The following is a 22,825-nucleotide window of genomic DNA, read 5'->3' on the forward strand; positions in this document are numbered from 1 at the left end:
TTCTCCCTTCAGTTTTTTTTCTAGCATATAAAATGCTGCGTGAATATCTAGCAGTAATTAATAGCCTGTCATCTGAGTAGGTAATATATGGGAGTGAATTCATTGTTTATGAGTATATCAATATCATTTTAAAACTATATGCTAGGATAGAAAGGCAATGGTGAAGTGTAAAATTGCTAATGCAGGCTCATAGCCTGGAAAATGATTTCTTTTAATAGTTTTCTTCATTTAACAGTTCTTCATTTGACAATGTTCCCATTCAACTGCAGATTTTGTGGTTTGGTACAGTGAAGAAGAAATTTATTCCTTTGACACTTTTATTCTTTTAATAGTTATTCATTTGAAAAAGTTTCACTGATGGCCTATATATTTTGCAGTTTGTAGAGAAATTGATTCTTGACAGGTTTTCTTTAAATGTGCATTAAAATAGATTCTCCTTCTGTGGCATTGTTGCTAAGATTTCTTTAAATTGGGTCTTACTGGGGGGTTCTGGTAATACAGTAATGTTGGTGTCAACCAGTGGGTTTTCCAGGGATTCTGTAAGCTCTAGATGACAGAAAAGGGTCACACTACTGGCAAAGAGGAGAAAAGCAAGCAATTTAAAGGATGGAGTTTTTCTAACCATTAGTAGGTGGTCTTTAGCTTTCATGTTCATTATAATTTGAACATCACTGACAAATCATTTACAACAAGATTAGTTTGGGGATGGAGTATGTGACCATGAAATACAGTTATCAAATTGTCCTCAAGGAGCTGGGGTTGTTGCTCAGCAGTAGTGCTTGCCTAGCACGAGTGAGGCGCTGGGTTCGATCATCAGCACCACATAAAAATAAATAAAATAAAGGCAATGTGTCCAGCTACAATTTAAAAAAAAATTGTCCCTCAAAGATTTGAAAGCAGATAATCTGTCACAAATGTTTTATTTCAATATTTAATATGATCATTCTAAGCTCAAACCAATGTTTGACTTGTTATTTCAGGATTTTACCAAAAGTCAATACCGTCATGATAGGTCTGTATTGTAAGAAAAATCTCACATCTATTCCCTCTCCTCACTGTTGATCCTTTTTTACTCACAGTTCCAAAGACAGCGCCCACCAATGTCAGTGGAAGAAGTGGAAGAAGGCATGAGCTGGTCATCGCCTGGGAGGTAAAGAAAGTCTCTGAAGATGTCAGAATTCCCCACTTCCTTAGAAATGCAGGCTTGCTGCCCTGGTATAAAGAAACACATGGGTTTCTTTTTAGATTAAGCACTTAGAGCATGTACTGCTCTCACAAGTATTGCCAAAGCGAAGGTCTCTCATTTTCATACCAGGCCCCAGGTCTAAGATATGCTTTCCTGTCATATAAGACACCACAAAACAAAGTTTGCATGATTAAAACACATCCTATTCCAAATTACTTCATGGATCTGTTTGACTTCATTTGTCATTTAATTATTTGACCAGTAGATAGTCACCTTGACTTACTAGGAACTAACAGTCCTGGGGAGAAGGAATGAATCACCCCTGTGGGGCACAATGTTCAGGTTGTCCCTCCTAGTCCATGCTAGAAATGGTGTCCTCATTTTACAAATTATGAAACAGATAATTTTTAAGAAACTCCCTAATAAACAGAATTGGGACCCTTCTTATAAGCATTTATATTCTTTTTTCTACCTAGTCATACAGCTTCCAAAATATTCTTTTTCTAAAAAAACAAAAAGAAAAAAGAAAAAGAATGAAAGGGGACTTACTTATTTTTTACTAAGCCAATTTCCTTTTTGATAAATAACCTTATTGTTGGGACTGAGAAAATAGCTCAGTGGCAGAGCACTTGCAGAGCATGTGCAAAGCCCTGGATTAGATCCCTAGCACCACACACACAAATAGCAAATATATCTATGTAGTTCACAGACCTAAGCCTTAGAATATACAGACACTGAAATGTTTGTTGGACAAATGGAACAAATACCTGATAATTTCTAAGAGCAAATATAAAATGTAAAGTAAAATATATTTTCCCAAGAAACCTTCCATAGGCACATCATCTGTCCCGTTTTTTCTATCCATTCCCCTTTTCTCAATAAAACCTCATGTCTTGCTTTTTATTTCTGCAGAGGTATTAACTTCTCAACATCTGACCTTCACTGAGATGATCTCTCTCTAAATAGACTTGCCCTTCCCCATGAACTTTGATTATAATAGGCTCGTCTCTCTTCTTTCATTTGATACCTAGTTTTTCTTCAAATCAAAATTTTAAAGAAAACCTACTTTACAAATGTTTACTGTCTGTCTACTATGTATCAAGCACTGTGCTCATCAGTGGCTGTTAAACTTTTCCTTTAACTAGTCAATTACAATTGTGGCTTTCTGTGATATTCAATTGAAGCCCACTTGACAAATGTAAACATAAGCCTCATAGCACAAGAAGTTTCTTGAAAAAAAAATGCCATAGTCCAGTATTTGTGCATATTCATAAAGCACAGATGCTATTGAAAAGAACACTGAAAGATTGTTCTTAATTTAATATCTCTTCAATTAACTGTGCAAAGTAGTCTGCAGAATAGCACCAGTGACAAGATATTCCCAAATATCAGACAGTATGTCAGTTTTCCCCAACATGCTAAATTCTAGTGTGGAATTCAAGGGCTTTTCTTTTATATACATGACTGATGAGACCAAATTTGTTTCACTTCAAGAGTTTTCAATACTCTTGTGAGTTTTCTTACATACCAACAGATATAATTTAATTTTCCTTCTTTTACCTTTAAATTCTTTTAAGTTTTCAAAACCTGCCAAAGTCATTTGTTATGTTGGCTTCCAATGTAGTATAGATTTGATATTTACCTTTGCCCTAGTTATCCATAAAATAACAATAAAAAATTAAAGATTTGGAGGAAGTGGTTTTTTACAAATTGTTTTGCTGATAATTGTGTTTTCCTTCTTTAGCCAGTATCTGAAGAGTTTCAGAATGGGGAAGGCTTTGGTTATATTGTGGCTTTTAGACCCAATGGAACACGTGGCTGGAAGGAAAAAATGGTGACATCCTCTGAAGCATCCAAATTTATTTATAGAGATGAAAGCGTCCCTCCCCTTACACCCTTTGAAGTAAAGGTTGGCGTTTATAACAATAAAGGAGATGGACCTTTCAGTCAAATCGTGGTTATCTGTTCAGCTGAAGGAGGTCAGTTGCCTTATCCCTATTATCTTATTTAGCATTTTAATATTTTTTTGTTTCTTTATGAAAGGCTTCATTATTCAAGAGTAAGCCAAAATAAAGAAAATAAAGTTCACTTATAATCCTACTACACTTAAGATAAATTTTGAGAAGAGTTTGGAAAATGTAATTTTAAAAATCTGATTTTAATTTTAAAATAATCTAATTTTAAAAAATTGTTTATGCTGCTTTGGTTTTTGTTTTGTTTTGTTACTCCCTGATAATTTATGGCAAACAAGTATCTATGATAATAACAATGTTAGTAATTTCTGTAGTGTATTCAATTCTCTGGGTGCATATTAACAAACCCCTTTCGTTTGAATTTTAGATAACTTTAATAATACGTATGTGAAATAAATCTAAATAAAGTCTCCATTTACATGGCCAGTAAATGTTTCTATCTATCCCATGCACAAACCATTGTACTGATAAGGTAGTATCAGGACTTTCTATTACAAACTTTTCATAGAATCATTAAACCCTAATGACAATCTTGTGTGCTAGGCATTGAGTAGAAAGAGAAATTAAAGTTCAGAAAAATTATGAAATTTGCTAAAAGTAACAAGTTTGTAATTGAGCATTCAATCCCTATCTCTAAGCATTAAATCCTTGATGTTTCTAGAGTGTGCTGCGATAGTACGCATGACCTCACTTAAGATACAGTTAACTAGCCATTTTGGAGATGAATAAACTGTAAACCTGTGACTTACTCATGATTACAGTCAATAGGTCATAGAGCTAAAGTACAAACCCTGCTTTCAACATAAAAATCCTGGATTCTTTTGAGTTTAAGTACAAATGTGCTATTTTCTGAGAGAAAGCATGATAGATCTAACTCCTGAAAGCTAGCTTTACCTCTTAGTCCTTCTTCTATTCATGTGCAGAATTTCAACTGACCCCGAAAGTTTAAAATAAAATTGTCTTATATTCCCTAAATTTATGAAAGAAAATGTTCCACTGAAGGCAGCACTCATTTGACCTTCCAAATAAGCAAGGGTAACACAAACTGACCCTTGTACTTCCTTCATGCCCACATGTGCAACTTGAACAGCTCAAATGAATTAATATTTTCAGTGCTGTGAGCTTCATAAAAAGAAATAGGGTTATGTGAATATGGAAGAACAAAGGTAGTGTTTGATTTATGTAAGTGCAGTTTTTCTGTAAAAGCTGCCTTATGTTTTTATAATGTAGAGCCAAATAGTGAAGCAAAAACTCTATTCTAGCAGAAGAATGGTCAGGAAGATAAAGAATCAAGAAATGAAAAGGAGTCATGGGTATTCCAATGAGAAACCCATGAACTAAGCATCTCAGATTTTTGATGTTTCTCAATACAGCCACTGTGCCGTATTACTTATACTACCTAATGTAACACTTAAAACCAAACAAGAGGCCAGGAGCTCAAGCTCAATCTACCTTTTAGAAAACTAGGTGTCTGTGAACCTAACTAACATGCCCAAGTTCACACCAGTAAGTGACACAGCTGAGATTTTCACTAGACCTATATGATTCCAAAGCACATGTTTTAACTACTACCCTATACTGTCTCACCAGGAATGTATGTAATTATGATATTTTCTATTATTTATTACTCCAAATATCTATCTTCAAGTACATGTTTTATTCAGGAAGTGCATATTCTTGTTGCTTTAAAATTGCTTCAACCTAATTATCAAGCACACAGTCCCAAAGGTCACATGAGGTGAGTTGCAGAAGTTTGTGAACATGCTTTGTATGTTAATGCCAGTGCTGCCTTTAAGAAATCGAGTTTGTAAGTTTCTTGACAACCTTTGCTTTGAAATTAAATTATAGCAGCCACCATTTTTTTAATACTGTGTTCCCTTAAACTTGAAATGGCTTGCCTTTGGAGATTTCTCTTTTAAGCTAGAAAGGAAATATGCATATTTTCCTTCAAAGACACTGAGGTTGTTGCTGTAACATATTTCATAGTAACACTTCATTTATTTTGTAGACTAAAATATGAAAGATACCAGGCAAATTAAGTATGTATAGAGTCTGCCTTTGTTCTGATGACAAAATTCAAAATATATTTGGCATTTGCTTACTAATTAGATTTAAAAATTTGGAACTCTGTGTGTAAATATGAGTAAAGTGCTACCATCACTAAATTTCAACCAAACATGCAGGATAGGGGACAGAAGAGCTTTTTGCCTAGAGGTAGCAGAACCCAAGATCAACTCTGGTTATTTACTAAATGATCTTGGACAGTTAATTCACCTCTCTGAGCCCTGTCTTTCTACACTTTAATAATGAACTTTTGAAATAAAAATGTCTCTGTCAATCCTCACAAATCTAAAATTAAAATTTCGTCAATTTATCCTATGTTCTAAGGTGTTCTTTTAAACAACTATCCCAAACAGGGAGTAATAATAGTTCACTTTGTCTATATAATAAAAAGGGCAAATTAGTCCCTTGGAAAATTGCTTTACTTGAAAAGAAGAGGCCATTTTAAAAATTAAACAATTTTTAATTAAACCTGTAATAAACTCAAAACTATAAATTGTGGGTGTACTCCTGCCAGTGCAGTTTCATCTCCTCTATGCCTGTGGATATTTACAGGTTCAATGTGTCTTTAATCATTATCCTCTTACCCCCAGCCCACCAGATCTGAGATTGTACTTCTTAAGACCAATTCTGCTGCTTTACTGTTCCCTTTAACTCAGTGAACTGTCTTTCACTTTCAAATCTTTCCATACTGGAGAGGCAGTAAAGAACAAACGGAATGAGACTGCTTTTCTATTTCTATTCATGGGCTTAGTTCTTCTCTTGACCAAGAATACTGGCTACATGCCTAGGACACTATGAAAAAGTCACATTTTCACAGCTGACACTGACCTAGGTTGGAGGGGGGTGATATGTGTTAAATATATTACACATCCTACTACACATTTTAGATATGTTTTTCTAAGCTTTTTTTCATATTTTTGGGTGTTTTTTAAAATCAGTCCATTTATGTTGTTTTATGTTCTTCACTCTCTAACAATTTATGACAAATATGTTTCCATGATAATTAAAGTATTAATAATCTCTACAGTGTATTCTATTCTCTGGATGGATATTTAACCAAAATTCAGCCATGAGAATTGGTGTTATCTGAGGCACAGAAAGACTAACAAGGCTCACCTTAGAGTATTACTTCTACCTCTCCCACTGGAACATCAATGATGGATGGCATTCACATCCCAGAATGCCCTTCTATGAATGCTTGTGTTCATTCACCCTTCATCTTTTTTATTTTCCTCTCTCAAGAAAGGATATTGGAATGCAAATGAGAATTATATTATTATAAAGGAAAAACCTTAGTTGACCTGTTATTAAAAGGAATCATCATTTGTAAATATTGATATTTGGTAAATCACTTGAGATGTGACCTTGACTTGCATTTCTGACATTGACTATTGCCCTAGAGTACTATCAGCAAAAGAAGCATTTGCAACTTCTCTAACACCCTTGAACCTTTGAAACCTTTCAATATTTTCACAATAGATGTAAACCTTAAAGGCTCTGTTAGTGCCAAGTAGCATCTGGCATAAGCCTGACAGATTTTTGCCTACTAGGATTTCCACACACCCTGTATCTAACACTGAACTACACACTTTAAACCAGTCAAGAATTATGTACATTCCTAATCCTTATTCAACTACAGATCTACAGGGTAGGGTAAAATACTACCAATATCATAATTTTGAAGCAGTTCCATCTTTTTAAAAGAATAGCAAATTTCCAAAATAAGTAATTTTAAAATGCTCAATAAAACCAATAAAGGGATTTTTCTTCAAGATGAAGGTCAAATCAGCATTTTTTTCTAGAAATATTTAATCTAACATATTACTATAACTTTAGATAGAATCAGAACATTGATTTATACCTAATAGAAAAACAGAATTTCAATATACACTAATTATGTTTTAGAAGATTTATTTATTTGTGACATGCTTTAGACTTTTCTGGACTACCCCCTCCCTTTGGTTTTTGCTTTGTATGTAAAGAGTGCTTCTTTTATTTTTATTAAAACCCCAAAGCCTCTATTCATTCGAAGAAGTTGATATGCAATTATCCTCTTGCAAACAGAGCTACCACAGCTCAAATTAAAACCCAACATTCATAAGGCGTTATTCTCCAAATCAGTTCTTAGCTGGAACTGAGCTCAGTGGGATTTATGTGAACTTGGAAATTAATAAATTGGCATATTAGTTATAAAATACAAGGAATAATTTCCTGTCTTTGCCAGATGATCTATTTGGATTAGTGCCTATAAAAGTTCAACTACAGCTGTCCTTACTGAATTTTTAAATAATGAAACCATAACCCTTCTCCCAAGGAGTTTATTAAACTCTCCTTTGATTAATGCTGTTGCTTGCCCCTCCTGGGAAGTCAGATGTATAATCAATATTACAAGCACATCCCCCCACATTACTTGGAGGACTCCAGCTGCTAGGTCACTTAATACAAACGTATCATCTAAATTCATGAACATGGTAATGCTGTTTCAAATTTTTAATCTAACTGATACCAAAATCTATCAATCAGCCTTCTACTTCATATCCCCAGATTGGAGTAAAATCATGGCCTACTTAATATAATAAGTAGAAGGAAAAAAGAGATCCTTTTAAGTCTTAAGTCTACTAGACATAACACTAGTATAATCTCAGAAATAAGTTCCTGAGCTCTCATCAAATTACCAGAGTATAATAGACAGGAGTGAGAGCTGCAGAAAACACCCTATGATTTAAAGGTCAGGAGAGTTTTAGGAATGCACAAGTATGATGTGGTCCCTGCAACAGGAGTAACAGGAGTTCATTGTAAGCTTGTGGAGGGTTAAACAGATGATGGTGGGGGTCTAGGTGGCTTCTGAAAAGACTCATGAGTAGAGCTCTCAAGTAGGAAGCCCAACACCAAACTCTTGGGAGAAGTTAGAAGTGTAGAGGCAAAGGGGAAGAGAGAAAGCAAAAAAAGAAAAACGAAAAGAAAAAGAAAAAAACCAGCATAAGGCATGTGCAACAGGGACACACACAGCTGATGGCATGGTGGTGGGAGCTGACATCCTCCACCATTTAGCTCTGAATGACCTTGGATCGCTTAGTGTCACCACCCCTCAATTTCTTCACCTAAGTAATAGTGATTGTAATAACAAAATTTTTAGGATGATTAATTAATATAGTTACCAGAACAGAACGAAGAACATAGCAAACCCTCAAAGAAAAATGGCAATTGTTACATTGAGTTCTTCCCTTTATCTATTTTGTTTGTTCTTAATGATATCCCACCTATGCCTCTGTCTCTTTATTGGAGGGAATTTGGCAGCAAAAGAACAAAATAATGAACAAACGAATGTTTTCTATAAGATCTCTTCTGTATCTGAAAGCTGACTCTAAAAAATTGAGAATGCTTCCTTGGCACCTAATTTAAAAAGAGAAGAGCTCTAGCTGGGACCCTTTCAGAACCAGAGGAGAGTTTGGGGGAAAGGGGGAAATCAACCTTGACCTCTTTTTGCATTTGCAAACTAGGGGCAGATATTAAAAACAAGTCCATTACTCAAGTCCTGCAAGGGTCGTTTAAGAAACAAGCAAGTGAAGTATTTCCTTTTTGTGAGAGGACAGGGAGAAGTAAGGGCTCTGGCAAATACACACTGATGGTTAGAGTGGACTGCCAATCCTCACCTTCCCACACAAGAATTCAGGCTTGATTTCTACTTTTGTTTCCCCAAGGAAATTCAGACCTTAGAACTTAAACATGCGCTTAAATTAATTTAGTTGAACACATTGTGTGTACTAACAAAATGACGGAAGACCCATTGGCCATCCATTTGATGTCAGTGTTTTTCTAAACTCTTTCTAGTCGTGGCCTTCCATCACTTGGCTAAAGAAGGATCCCTAAAGAACAGTGAGTTTCAATCTAAACTTTCTCTGATCCAGTCAGTTATCCTTATCTGCAGACAAACTTCTTGCTCACTTGGCTATAGACAGTACACACTAAAACTTCCGGAATAAATCTCCATGCTGAAATTTCCAAGTTAGGTCAGCATGGGTGTACATCTGAAACTATTTAGATCCTGAAGGTGAAACAAATTAAAGTAGATCGGGTATGATTCATTCACCCTCATTCAATTAGATGTAGCTGTAATGCACAGCCCCAAGAACTCAACTGTAAAATGTCAGGATGGTTCTGACCCCAATTTTAAATCCTCAGAGCTTTTAAATAGTTAAGGTGCTTATTTGGGAAGGAGTTTTGTGAATATTTTTTATTCTTTTTTTATCTGATCTTTTTAGATATACATGAGAGTAGAGTGTATTTTGACGTGTTAATACATACATGGAGTATAACATTTAAAATTTTCTATTTGAGGAGTGTTTAAATGCATATAGTACTCCTGCAAGCTCAATTTCTTTCTTTAGAGAAAAGGAAGGATAGAAAGGCTGCTGCCCAACCACATGCTTTGTGCTTCCAAAATTATGTATCCCCCTGCAATCTTCTTTGACAAAGATGTAATTGCTTCAATAATATAAAAGCTAAAAGAAGGCTTTTGGCACACAAATCTCTGTAATGCAATGCATTCATTCTAAAGAGAAGCAAATCTATTACTGAATAGCAAGTGATATCTAAAGCATGGCTCTCTTAGAAATATATCAGTCCTAAATCCTAGAGATCAAGTTGTACACAACTCAAAATATCAGCATGTCCTTTAATTTACAGGCAAAATCAAGAATTTTAACTCCTGTGAAATAACAATGGAGAAAAAAAAAAGTCTATTACAAATCTGCAAACCATAATTCTAGAATGAAATAGAACTAGAAGCTTTTCCCAGAATTCACCTCTTTTTTTGGTAAAAATTGGGTAGATACACAATTAATAGGAAGTTGGAAAATAGGATGGGGGAAACCACTGAACAAAGGAAAATAATAGAAGATATTCAGAGGGTGACAGAATGAGAAATCATTATTTATACTATGACCGGAATTAATGTTGACTTCTGTACATAGACTAAATTTACCAAAGCACTTTGAGTTTACACAATTGTAACAGATGATTTTAATGAGGGTTTTACCTAAGAAAAATCGTTGCTTGCTACAAATCTATACCTTTGAAAAAGTCTTTTATGGGCTTCTTTGACAGCAACAGGTAAGTGCTTTTGACAGATCTTTTTCAATTAATAACATACAAAATCATTTCAGGCAGATGTATGACTACTTTCTATTATAAAAGGAAAGATCTCAGAATATGGCCACAATTCTTTTGAAGTCTGTCATAAGGCCTTTAAAAATCTTATTTAGAATTCTATCTTTGCTATGTGGTTTCCTGAATCTGAAAAAAATAAATAAATAAATAAATTTCAGCAGATTAGTCTGAACTCTTTTATGGGGTTAGTATCAAAGTCTACAATTTCTGTGGGGTAGGGTTTTTTAAAATAGGCTTTCTACAGAACTGTTTGACCTAATATATGGCCTTTATTCTGCTATTTCATTTAACATGTGTTGGTGACAGTATTTATGATTCAGCCATGTCAATGCCAGAAATATTTTGTTGCTCACATAGCATGCAACCTCAAATAAAATGCACCTCTTGATGGATGTCAGTCAGACATTGTGTATTCGAGAAAAATAGTGTGAAAGGTCACTGAACATAGAGACAAATGAAAAAGTGGTTTTGAGCAATAGCACCAAGACCTTCAGGGAATTTCCGACTCAGCCCACACCTGTCTTAAAAGTCAGTGCATGCCTTTTAAATATCATGATGCTTAACACATTCCTTACACATAAGAATGGAAATGCAGTTTTGTGTTTGGAACATCAAAAAGTATCTAATGAAATTTAGACTATTTTCTCCTTTGTGGGTTAAATACAATAATATTTATGTGACATTTTATGGTTGAATATTTAAAATGGCAACTTAGAACTAAATGTTTTATAGATATTATTTCTGTTAAAATGAATCTTAAAATTCTGTAAGATACAATTCTAATCACTCCCATATTACAGATGGGGGAATGAGGGGTTAGGAGGAGGTAAAGCAATTTACCCAAAGCTAAATAAATAAATATAATGAATAAAAAAGGATTTCATGAACTGAAACATAAAAACACAAAACTTATGCATGTTAATGGGGTACCACATGATGTTTTTCAATATATGCATATATTGTGTAATCATGAATAACTGAATAATTTTTAAAGGCAAAAATTCACCACCACTACAAAAAGAGCCAAGTCCAACTGCATAGCCCATTCCTTCATCATTATGCTAGACTATCAGACAATTTAAATCAGACCATTTAACTTCTCTAGAAATGTCCTAGCTAATCCAAGGATAAAGATTTGTCATTTGTCATTGGTAAGTTATTGATGAGATTTGACCCATATAAAGAAATCCAAAACCACCTTTTTATCTTGAGTTTTTCATAGCTATTATAGCATATCATTTCAAAACAAGATAGAAAGAAGTGAACCCCTGATACATTTAGGTATAGTGTTTTGATAGATATAACTTGTTACAGTCCTGGCTTCTTATTTCCATTTTCCTTCATGCAGAACCCAGTGCTGCTCCCACAGATGTCAAGGCTACAAGTGTGTCTGTGTCAGAGATTCTTGTTGCATGGAAACATATTAAAGAGAGTCTAGGAAGACCACAGGGATTTGAGGTATGAACAGAAATACTGAAAATAAGCCTTGTTGTTTCTGCTGGCACTACATCCTCCTAAAGAGATGGTTTGGTGACACTTTGACAGAATTATATTCCTTTGAAATTTTGCTCTATGTTTTTTTTTAGAAAAAAGTAAAAACACTGTTTTACTGACAAGTACTATGTTGCTCATTAGCTGGCTTGTTTTTCAGTACAGTACTTTCCACAGCACTATGCAAAGATTTTTTTAAAGATTAATATAGGTAGAATCAGGCACTACAGGTAGATATTTGCTAGTATCCAGTTTACTGGTTATTAAAAATGTTTTGTGCCTTTGTTTCTAATAATGTAACGTATAACAACGGATTTTCCTTTCATACTTTTTAGGCAGGTCTTACCGTTAATATTGATACTCAAATTTTTCTTGGAACATAGACACCTGTATCTATTTATTCAAAGGGGGGTTATTTTGGTTGTTCAATGAATTTTGCTGTTTTTAAACACAGTAATGCTCACATTGTATAAAAAGTCCATAATACAAGTGTATATGCACACAATATATCAATTCTTATATTAGAACCTAGAAGTTGCAGCAAGAACCATTTTTAAAATAAAGTCCAGTATCATGGACTTATTTTTACAATATTACTTCAATTTATTATTTGAATTTCAACTCATTATTTGATTATAGCACAGATAATTCAGTGCTATATTATGACTGCATATTTATTCTATTAATAGCTCTGTTTTTCCCTATGCATGTTGCAGGAACCATGTCAATTCATCACCACATCCAAGCAACTAGTAACACTTGGCCTATGACATGCCCCAATAAGTTTCTATTGAACGAAATGAATGAATATGCTTCACTATCAGCCCCTTTCTACATGATTATAGGAAACATTGTGAACCAAATGAAGAGAACCATTCTCTGACCCCCTTTACTAGCTAATGCAGCATCCCCCAGCTGCTAACGTGTTGACTGCTAATGGTTCTCAATTTCCCCTACTCTGAGGGGGCCCACTTTGCCCAGAAAGTTACCTCCCCCACACTCAGGCAGCCCAAGGTCAGCGATGGACTGATACCACTCTCATGCCTCAAAGAAAACAATATGATGGTGTGGTTTATGACACAGAGCCTTTGCTGTGAGATCCAGATTGGTACACCTCAAAGTAGTGATCCATCACATAGCCACTTACCCTCAATTTCTTTTTTACCTACCATAATAGCATAACTTTCATATATCCACCATGACTCGCTGTACTGACATCTCTCTATAACTTCTTAATTTTTATATAAGATCGAAATTTGTGCACAATTTTTTCTCCCTCGATATAAATCATTAATTTAATAATTCACCAAATATTTATAAGGGCTGCTAAGTACTAAACATTGAGCTAAATGCTATGAATAAAGTAAAGTCCCTGCCCTTGTGAAACTTATATTACAGTAGGGGAGTGAATTTAAAAAAAGCTAAGAAATAAATATGAGATATAATTTCTGTTGAGGATAAATGCTGTATAAAAATAAAATAGCAGAAAGGTAAAGGTAGAGATTATGATAGTTAATAGATGTTTGAGAAGTCACCCTTTTTGAGGTTGGGACATTTGAATAGAGCCAGGATTGAGTAAAAGGTAAGAGAACAGAGATCAATAGGGAGGTAGCAATAGGGTGCTGAATAATCACTAGGACAAGGACCAGATTGCATGCAGTCTCATGAACCAGGAGAAGAGTTTAGGTTTTATCCTAAGTAGAGAGAAATCCACTAAAGCATTTTAAATAGGGAGGCCTTATCAAGGTCTAACATGTTTTTAAAGCCCCTCTTGGTCTAGAAGGTAGAGAACAGATTAGAGGGGGAAGAACAAACTCTAGGGGAGATCTAAAATCCAATCTTCCCTAGAGAGTGGCGGGAAGGAGATTGCCACCACCTAGACGACAGTGAGATGGCTTTCACCTATAGTGGTAGTAGCAGAGTTGCTGAAAAGCAGACCTGTAGGTTATACTTCAAATGGAGGTATAAAACTTGATAATTAATTAGATGTGGGGTTGAAAGAAGAGTCAAAGACAATGCCAGAGCTTTCCAATCCAAAATGGTTGAATAGCATTGTCATATATGGAGATAAGGAACTCAGAAAAGTGAGTCTTGCTGTTAAAAAAAAAAAAAAAAAAAAAAAAAGAAATCAAGTATTGTTTGGGATGGGTTAAATTTTATAAGCCTTCTTTATTTCTAAAAGGAGTTGTCAAGGAGGTTTTATATGAAGACAAATATTTGGGGTTGAGTAATGTGAGGACTCACCAGTATATAAATAGCTTCTGTTCATTTACTGGCTGAGATCGCTGAGCAGTGATAGAGAAGATGTCTGAGAAATGAGCCCAGCGATGTCTCATCACTTAGAGCTCAAGAAAGGAAAATGGTGTGGCCAAAGAAACGAAGAGGGAGACCTGGAAAAAATTCAGCATCCAAGAAAAGAATTTCACTGTGCAGAGAATGTTCCAAGAGGTCAAATGCTGCTAAGAAAAATGAAGCCTCAGCCAGTTTCAGTAGCACATACCTGAGTCCCGACTACTCAGGCAGCTGAGGCAGGAAAATCACATGAGCCCAGGAGTTGAAGGCCAGCCTAGACAGCAGAGAAACCCAGTCTCAAAAAAAGTAAAAAATAAAAATTAGCAGAAAAATGAGGCCTGAGAGTTACAGATGGATGTGGCAGAGGCTTTCATAAACTTGATGAGAGAGGTTTTGAAATGTTGGTGATCAAGGCTTCCCTGGAGGTTAAGATCAAGAGTGACACCTCAGTGTCAGAGCACAATGTTTGCGTTAAATCTGTTTCATTCAAAATGACAACTTATCACAAGCAAAAGTGGAATATCCTTAAAAATCAAAAGCTGATAGGAATGACTCAAACTCTGGAATAATCACAATGACTATATTTTTAAATTGAAATGACCTGACACAAATTCTGACAACTGATTTTTACACACAAAAACAGGGCAGAATCCATGGGCACAGTAACATCTATGCTACTTTATAATGCACTATAAATTGTAGTTTTAAAAAAAATTGGCGTTTGTTATCAGAGGGAGGAAATCAACAACTTATTAATTGGAAAATTAAATATATGCTTCTTGTAATCAGAAAATAGTTAAAACCATATAAACTTCAGTGGTCAAACATGAAATTACTGTTATTTTAAGTAGCATATGCTCAGCAAAGACTATTTTTAATGTATACTGTCTCATAACTGAATGGTTGCATGTAGATTTAAAACTAAATGTGATGTAAATAAAGCTTATCAACATCTCCCATCCCCTCCTTTCTGCACCCTTTTATACCTTTAAATGCAACCTCTGCCCACACAGGTATTTACTGCTCTGATATTCTACCTATTATCTCCTATTAAAAATGTCATTTAATAAAAGAGGTCCCTAATTATTACTAAGACATATTAATTCCTTATAGTTTAATAATTTATCTTACTTCTATCTCCTTCCTGTATTCTAAGCCTACCACAATCCTAGTTATATGTGCTAATGGTAAGAGTCTGAGCATGGTAACAGATATTTAAAACAAGAGCATTTGTCAACAAAACCCAGAAGATTGGTTTCAATTTTTATGTACTTGTATCAGTTCTATGAGTCACTTTTATAGCCATAATTCTAACTTTCCTTGAATTGTCTGAAAGAGCAAATTATTGGAATGGCACTATGTACTGTTTAGAAAATAGAAGAGACAGTGTTTTGGGGTTCCCCTCTTATTTTTCTTGAATTGGAATGTGGCTAAGATAGATGAGGTTCTAAGGAATGTTACATCCTAATGGAGGAAGAAATTTAAAAAAATAAAGAAGCAAATAAACTCAAATAACAATATGCATAAATTTAAAGGTAGAACAAATCTAGTTCCTTTGAGGCACAAAAAAAGAAGCAGAGGGACTAGACCTTAGTGAGCAATGCTGTAAGTGGAAGTAGAAGTAATCAGAGACTCAGGCAGAGACAGGATTATGTAGGGATATACAAATTATGGAAAGATTATTCTATTCCAAATGCAGTAGAGAGTAGAGAGAGCAACTTAGATGGGAGGGACAATGTCTGATTCATACTTAAGAATAACACTGTCTGCTCTTACTTGAAGAATGAAAAGGAAAGAGAAAAGGATCAGGAAGTCAATATTATGAGGTTATTGCAATACTGTAAGCAAGAAATGACGGTGATTTAGGCTGGGGTCTCGCAATGAAATGGGAGAGAACTGGATGTATTTTAGAAGCAGGGCTGGCAGGATTTGTTGGCTAGAGAGAAGAAAAATGGTTATTTCTGCATTGCTGGATTGGTCAAGTGAGTAAATTGTGCTATTTACCAAGAAATGAGAGAAATTGAACAAAGGGACAGACTTGAAGATGGGAAATCAAGAGTTCTGTTTTGGCCAGATTAAATGTGAGACACCTATCAGCAACCTAAGGATGTCAAGTAGACAGTAGGATATCTGAGTCTGAAGTCTAATCAAGAGATCAGGGCTAAAGACAGAGGTGCTATTTAAAGCCATGCTATTAAATAAAAGCACCTAAAGACAAATTTTCAAGAGAGGAGGAAGACAGTAAGGAGGGCTATGCACTCAGCATTTAGAAGTTTAGCTAAAGAGGAGGAATCAGTAAGGAGAGCTCAGTCTGGTAGATGGAAAACCATGTATGAATAAAAAATAAAAAGTAAAAGAGCTGACCAAAGAAAAGAAAATATTCCACTATGCTTAAAGCTGCTAAGAGATCAAGTGAGATAAAGGCAGAAAAGTGCAAATTGGGTTTAGAAGTTTTGAATATTCCTAAGTAATATTCCATAATCAAACAAATAATCCATAGCCCTTATGTTGTAAATTTAGCTATATAAGATGTTGACATTTAATAGCCTTAATGATGTCACTAACGATGATTAGTGGAAATAGTCTGAGGAGACCTCAATTCAGAGCTCTCTGCCATCCCATCATTACTTGCTGTGAAATTATCTAGGTCTCTTCTCATGATATAGGTATTTTGATATTCATAAGAATTTCAACTCTCCAATCCTGCTGTCAAAAATGGTTAAAGAAAACTGCACATCTGAATATGTTTTTGCTCCAAAGATTATAAAGTGAGTCTAACCAACCACTGCAGAAAACTACTTTAGACTCAGATTTAAAAAATAGTTGAAAAGATACTTTTATATGGGAAATTTCCCTTTATGTACCCAGCATAACAGGAGAGGTAAATGAGAAATAAGAAATCATTTTTAGAAGTTTTATGCACAGATGTATTTCCTTCTAGAATGTTTCCTGTCCAGAAATTCATCTGCACTCTGATATCGACTATCTCTGGAGTACATAGTGTGGTATTAACCAGTGATAGTACCTCAGTGTATTTTATTTGACAAACTTGAGGCTTTGTGACTTGATTCTGAAAACTTTGAATTTTTTTCCCACAAATTGGGGAAAGCTACTTAGCAAGGATCAGAGATAAAATTTATGTCATAAGTGCAATAAGTCCTGAAACTCTCATATCCTCTCCTGATCTCCCCCACCCAAGTCCCCATTATTGTCTTCTCCCTCCCCAGTTCTAACTCTGGCTACAGATGCTCCAGAATTTGGTTGCAACCTAACTGATTATGAACCTCGGTTGTTAGTCAGATTTTGCTTTCATATAATCCTGATCAGGCTTTATATATGTTTCATTGAAGTTCATTATTTTATTTATTTACTCAACCAATATTTAATGGGTTCCCACTACATTTTGGCGCAGTGTTCAGGCTAAAACAAATAAAACAAGTTCCTTTCCTTATAAAGTCCACAGTCTAGCAAGGGAGAGTCTATTCCTATTTTCTTGGGTGTATATTTTTGTTTTAATCTTATGCTGAAGTCTTGATCCTAACTCCAGGTATCCCCTTTTACTGATGGTTTCGGCTTATCATTCTTTTCCCTGATGTAGTCCAGGAGGCCAGCATATAGGACTTCATTGAAGGGTTTCCCTGATACCATCTGTCAATATTCTACCTCCATAAGGCATTTTTGCCTACACAAGGAAGCTCCCACTATAACTTGATTTAAGAAATAATAGACAAAGCATTTTAACTTAAATTAATTTTCATTTGCAACAAACTCAAAACTTTCAAATACATCAACCAATTAATTCAAATCAAATAGTCACTGGCTTGTGTTATTAAATTGACTAATTGCTCAAATACAGTGGTCACAGCAATTAAGATGGTAATAACAGTTATGCAAAAAGGTAAAGAATGGTGACCCCTCCGCCAGATAACATCTTTAATAGTAAGGAACTTTAGAACATTTTGGTGGTATCATCCCTTCCCACTTCTACATGAATCGAACCATGGGTATTTCTCAATGTCACCATTAGGCTGGGTGAGAACTCCACTAGGGAGGGAGGGAAATAAAAAGCTGTTTTTCAACAAGCTTTTAAGACTTAATTTCTACCAGGATAGTACTACCTAAGAAATAAAAAATTAATTTTTTTTAAATCCCATATGTAGACATCAGCCCATCTAACCGTATTTTACAAATATTTGATCACTTTTGTCAGCATTCTCTTAGAACAACCCATTTGAGAATTTCAGATACTTAAAAGTGGCTTGAGATTTTGTGATTACAGAGACTGATGTAGAAAACATTAGCATTGAGATATGTGAAATTTCTAGCTTATGATACACAGCATGATTGAAAGTTGGAACTGGGCTGTATTTATGGAACAACTTTAATTCATGAATAACCATGACTATCCCATCTGGATTGCCTTCTCTGTCAGTGTTCCTGCAAGTAAATTATTAGGTTCTGTCTTGAATTTATGAACCCACCAGTACTAAAGTGTCCTGTGAATGGTAATCCCTGAATTCTAGAGCAGAGTTCTTCAAGCTTTTCAGAGCATACCAGGATCTTTATGAGCATACAAATTCAGAGCAGATGCCATTTTGGCAAGAGAGTAAAAGATAATGCCAAATCTCATCATCTTTTATCCGATTTTCCCAGATCAGAAAGAAGAAAGAAACTGTGATAATGGAATATTAGATGATTCCTATTTTCATCTCTTCATTCATCAAGCATTCATTTAGTATAAAGTACTGTGCTGGAAATAATAAAATTTATAGGATCTGGTCCTTGACCTCAAAAAGTTCAGTCTAATATTGAGGGAGATTTATAGAAAATTAATGTAAACAAAAAATAAAAACATTGGAACAGTACTATCCTTGTGTCCATAACTGCCCCAGGGTTCTTTAGCATCTGGATCTTCAAGAAATATTCTTGAGAATGAGCTCATGCCTGTGACCTATATGGGTTTAAAATTTCTGTTTTTGCATTAGCATATACTTCTGCCCCTAACATGCCCTCAATTTTCCTATGTAATCAGTAAAAATAGTTTTATTTGATAAATTTTAAAAAAAGGAAAACTTCAGGGGATATATTTTAAAATACTGTGTTGTATATTATACCTGTGGAACAGAGTCCCACATGATTGCCTGGTTTATGATGTCTGTATTTATTCGGCCTTCTGTGTTAGAAATACAAAAAGACAGATAATAATTCTCTAATAGCTGAAATCATTTTAACAGTAAGTGACAACGTGTTTTTGCTTTTGTTTTGTAGCACAGGGATAAGTATCCAGTGTAATATTTTTAATTCTGAACTTCTAATGTTTATTATTGAGAGAAAAGGAAAGACAAACCAATTTATTCCATTTTAGAACTGTCACTAAAAGCTACCATCCTCACCTTAGCAACTCCTTTTCTTGGACTATGTGTAAGACTTACATGTGTTCATTTTAAATCTTCTGGAGGATATGCAACTTCAAAGTCCTTGAAGACATGTCACTAAACATGTCTACTTATTGATCATGTTGAAAAGGCACAAATTGTATTTTGTTTTATAAAACAAGTGGTGGTGGAGATGTCCTTAAGGGGAGAAGGGACAAGATTGTTATTCTTTACTTTAGGATCTGATGCTAATCATCAGGGCAGAAGACAAAAACAAATGGACCTCAGTGTTGACTGACCATAGAGCATGCTAGGTGGATGGTGTTTAATTTGTATAGTGAGGGAAGGAGAAAACGTGTGTGGGTGAAAATGGAATTTCAGATGTAAGTTAAAGGGAAAAAGAAGCTGATATAAAGCCAGTTACCAAAAGGCTAAAACAAAGAATTTTTTTTTCTTTTCCATATGGTATGTGGGTAGCAGCTGTTAGATTCACTTTGCTTTTTATTATGACTATATAAAAAAATTTAAAAAACTAAACAGTAAGAAAAAATACAATGCCAATTCTCTATGTTCTTTTTTTTTCTGAAATTCTGTGGACTGATTTAAATCAAATGGCTTTATTCTCCTCAACATTAGAGTCCCTTGATTTACTTCGATAGTAAAACTAACTTATTTTTTCAAAGATCAGCAAATCAAAAAATAAATTAGAAATAATATTTCTGTTGATAAATTTGTTCCTTCTCTGGGTTCTTTCCAAAGGCAACTCTGTAGGGTTCTTTCAGAGAGCCATTAAGTACTCAGTTAATTGTGCTTTTGTTTTACTTGCTTCTAGATGCATGTCTTCATAGAGGAAATTCTATAATTCAAAACACTAAATTTTTTTCTGTCAAAATTTTACATAAATCATTTTATTTAAAAATATTAAAATGTTTGCATGATTATATTGTTTTACCATAAAATGAGCCAAAAAGGTATGATGCATTTTTTTCATATGCAGAATTATTCCTTGTTTTTTCTTTCTTCAACATAGATGTGAATTCACTTCACCACATTTTAGAAGTTATTTATTCATCCCTGATCCCAACCATCCATAAGCTATTCAAAAGTCCATCTATAGTCTTTCTCTTACATTATGCACATTTGGACTCATACAGCATCCCTACCAAAATAAATAACAAATGTAGACATCATTTAATTTTATTTTACAAATGCTTAATTTTTTTCTTGGAATAACCAACTTTAAAATCATCAAATTATAATAAATTCTTCCTCTTGAAGGCTAGTTCTATATTGTAAGCACCTAACAATTCATTTATGACATAGAAGTACTAACTCTGTAAGTGTTGACAGATACAGATCTAGACTAGCTCAATATACCAGGAAACAGAACTTTTATAAAGTGCTGGAGCACAGTAAGAAAAAAGAAACATAAAAACAGACTTGTCAATATAAGAATAACAGTCACTAAATGATTGAGACTTTATTTTCTAAAAGCTTTCTTTTTATAATACAGAAAGGAAAGTGCACAAATCATAAATGTACCAATGAATGAATTAATACACTGTAAATACAATTCGTGTCATGAAGCAGAACATTACTAAAACTGAAACACACTTGTGTCTCAGATGGTTATCTTTATTCTCAGTTCTCCCCTCCCCCCCAAAAAAATTGTTACTTCTAATAATAAACATTGATTGGTTTTGATAGTTTTTGAAATTACAAATTTTTTTAAAAAATTTTAAATTTGTCTATTATTGCATACAACTGTAGTTTATACTGTCTGTTAAATTATGTTATATGAGTATCTCACAATTTATCATCCTACCATTGATGTACATTGAGGATGTTTCCAGTTTCAGTCTGTCATGAATAGCACTGACCACAAAGCAATTTCAGGAGAATTATCCACTTCAGAATATAAAGTTTCTAATGCATGATCATAATATAACTTTGTTTTTCAAGTATTCTTTGTTCTTTCTCAATATAAGTTTTGCAACTCAGATTTACCTGTTATTTTTGGTACTATCAGAGATGTTTTGTTTTTAATTTAGATTACTTTAACTTTGTATTATGAAATATTTTAAATATGCAAAATATGCACAATAGCACAATGAATTTTTATGTACTCAGCACTCACCTTCAGCAAATATGAACTAATGAATAATCTGTTTTATGCATAATTCTACTTAATCCTCCTGTATTATTTTGAAGCAAATCTCAACCATTGTTTCACCAAACATAATTCAATTTAAACCATCTCTAAAATAAGAACTTTTAAAAATTGTCACCTGGAGAAAGCACTCACTTTTTGAAGCAGGAAATTCAAAAATCACACCTAATGTGATTCTGTCTTTAAGGATTCTAAGTCTCTGCCTACATTATTTACTAGGTGCCCCAGTGTTTCTCCCTGGGCAAGCATAATTATCACTCTGCCAAGGATTTAAACAGGGCTTAAACTCACATTTGGGGTTTTATCATTTCTGCAGTTCTCTCCCTTCTTGGATTTCGCTCTTAGTCTCCAGCTGCTCTTTTTGCACTAAGCTTCCTTTGCTACTCCAGCTGATAAGGCTGCAGACTTTCTCTACCATAACCAGAGGGCTTGGAGGAGTCCTCAAACCAAAAAGCCACAAAGTCACAGTTCTTGCCTGTTGCACTTCAGTATTTCAGGGGTACACTCTGCCCCAGCTTCTCTCTGCCTGTGAACGTTTGAGATTTTATAGTTCTTATCTGGGACAAAATTTGTACAAGCACTCTTCTCATCCAGATTTCTCTCATTATCTTAAATCTCTAGGATTTGTGATATTACTTTCTTTGTATCAAGAATTTGTTTGCCAGGCATGGTGGTGCACACCTAGGCTAGTTTTATATTGTAAGCACCTGACAATTCATTTATGACATAGAAGTACTAACTCAGTAAGTGTTGACAGATACAGATCTACACTAGCTCAAAATACCAGAAAACAGAACTTTTTATAAAGTGCTAGAGCACAGTAAGAAAAAGGAAACGTAAAAACATAGGCTTGTCAATATAAGAATAACAATTTCTAAATGATTGAGACTTTATTCTAAAAGGCAAGCTCAAGGGGCTGAGGCAGGAGGATTGAAAGTTCAAAGCTAGCCTCAGCAAAAGCAAGGCACTAAGCAACTCAGTGAACCCCTGTCTTTAAATAAAAATACAAAATAGGGCTTGGGATGTGGCTCAGTGGTTGAGTGGCCCTGAGTTTAATCGCCAGTACCCTCCCCCAAAAAAACAAAAAGTTCATTTAGCCTTCCTT

At 34.5% G+C, this 22,825-nt stretch overlaps 1 protein-coding gene across 1 annotated transcript in view; it reads left to right on the forward strand.

The window, feature by feature from the left end:
• The window catches only part of Cntn5 (contactin 5), a 755,408-nt gene that overhangs the window by 707,727 nt on the left and 24,856 nt on the right, over positions 1–22,825 (forward strand). The window contains exons 18-20 of the mRNA XM_027930609.2: positions 1,080–1,150; positions 2,931–3,165; positions 11,741–11,850. Of these exons, the coding sequence (XP_027786410.2) occupies positions 1,080–1,150; positions 2,931–3,165; positions 11,741–11,850 (416 nt within the window). The remainder of the gene's footprint in view (positions 1–1,079; positions 1,151–2,930; positions 3,166–11,740; positions 11,851–22,825) is intronic.

Source organism: Marmota flaviventris, chromosome 9 (assembly GCF_047511675.1).
Source record: "Marmota flaviventris isolate mMarFla1 chromosome 9, mMarFla1.hap1, whole genome shotgun sequence".
Taxonomy (NCBI): Eukaryota; Metazoa; Chordata; class Mammalia; order Rodentia; family Sciuridae; genus Marmota; species Marmota flaviventris.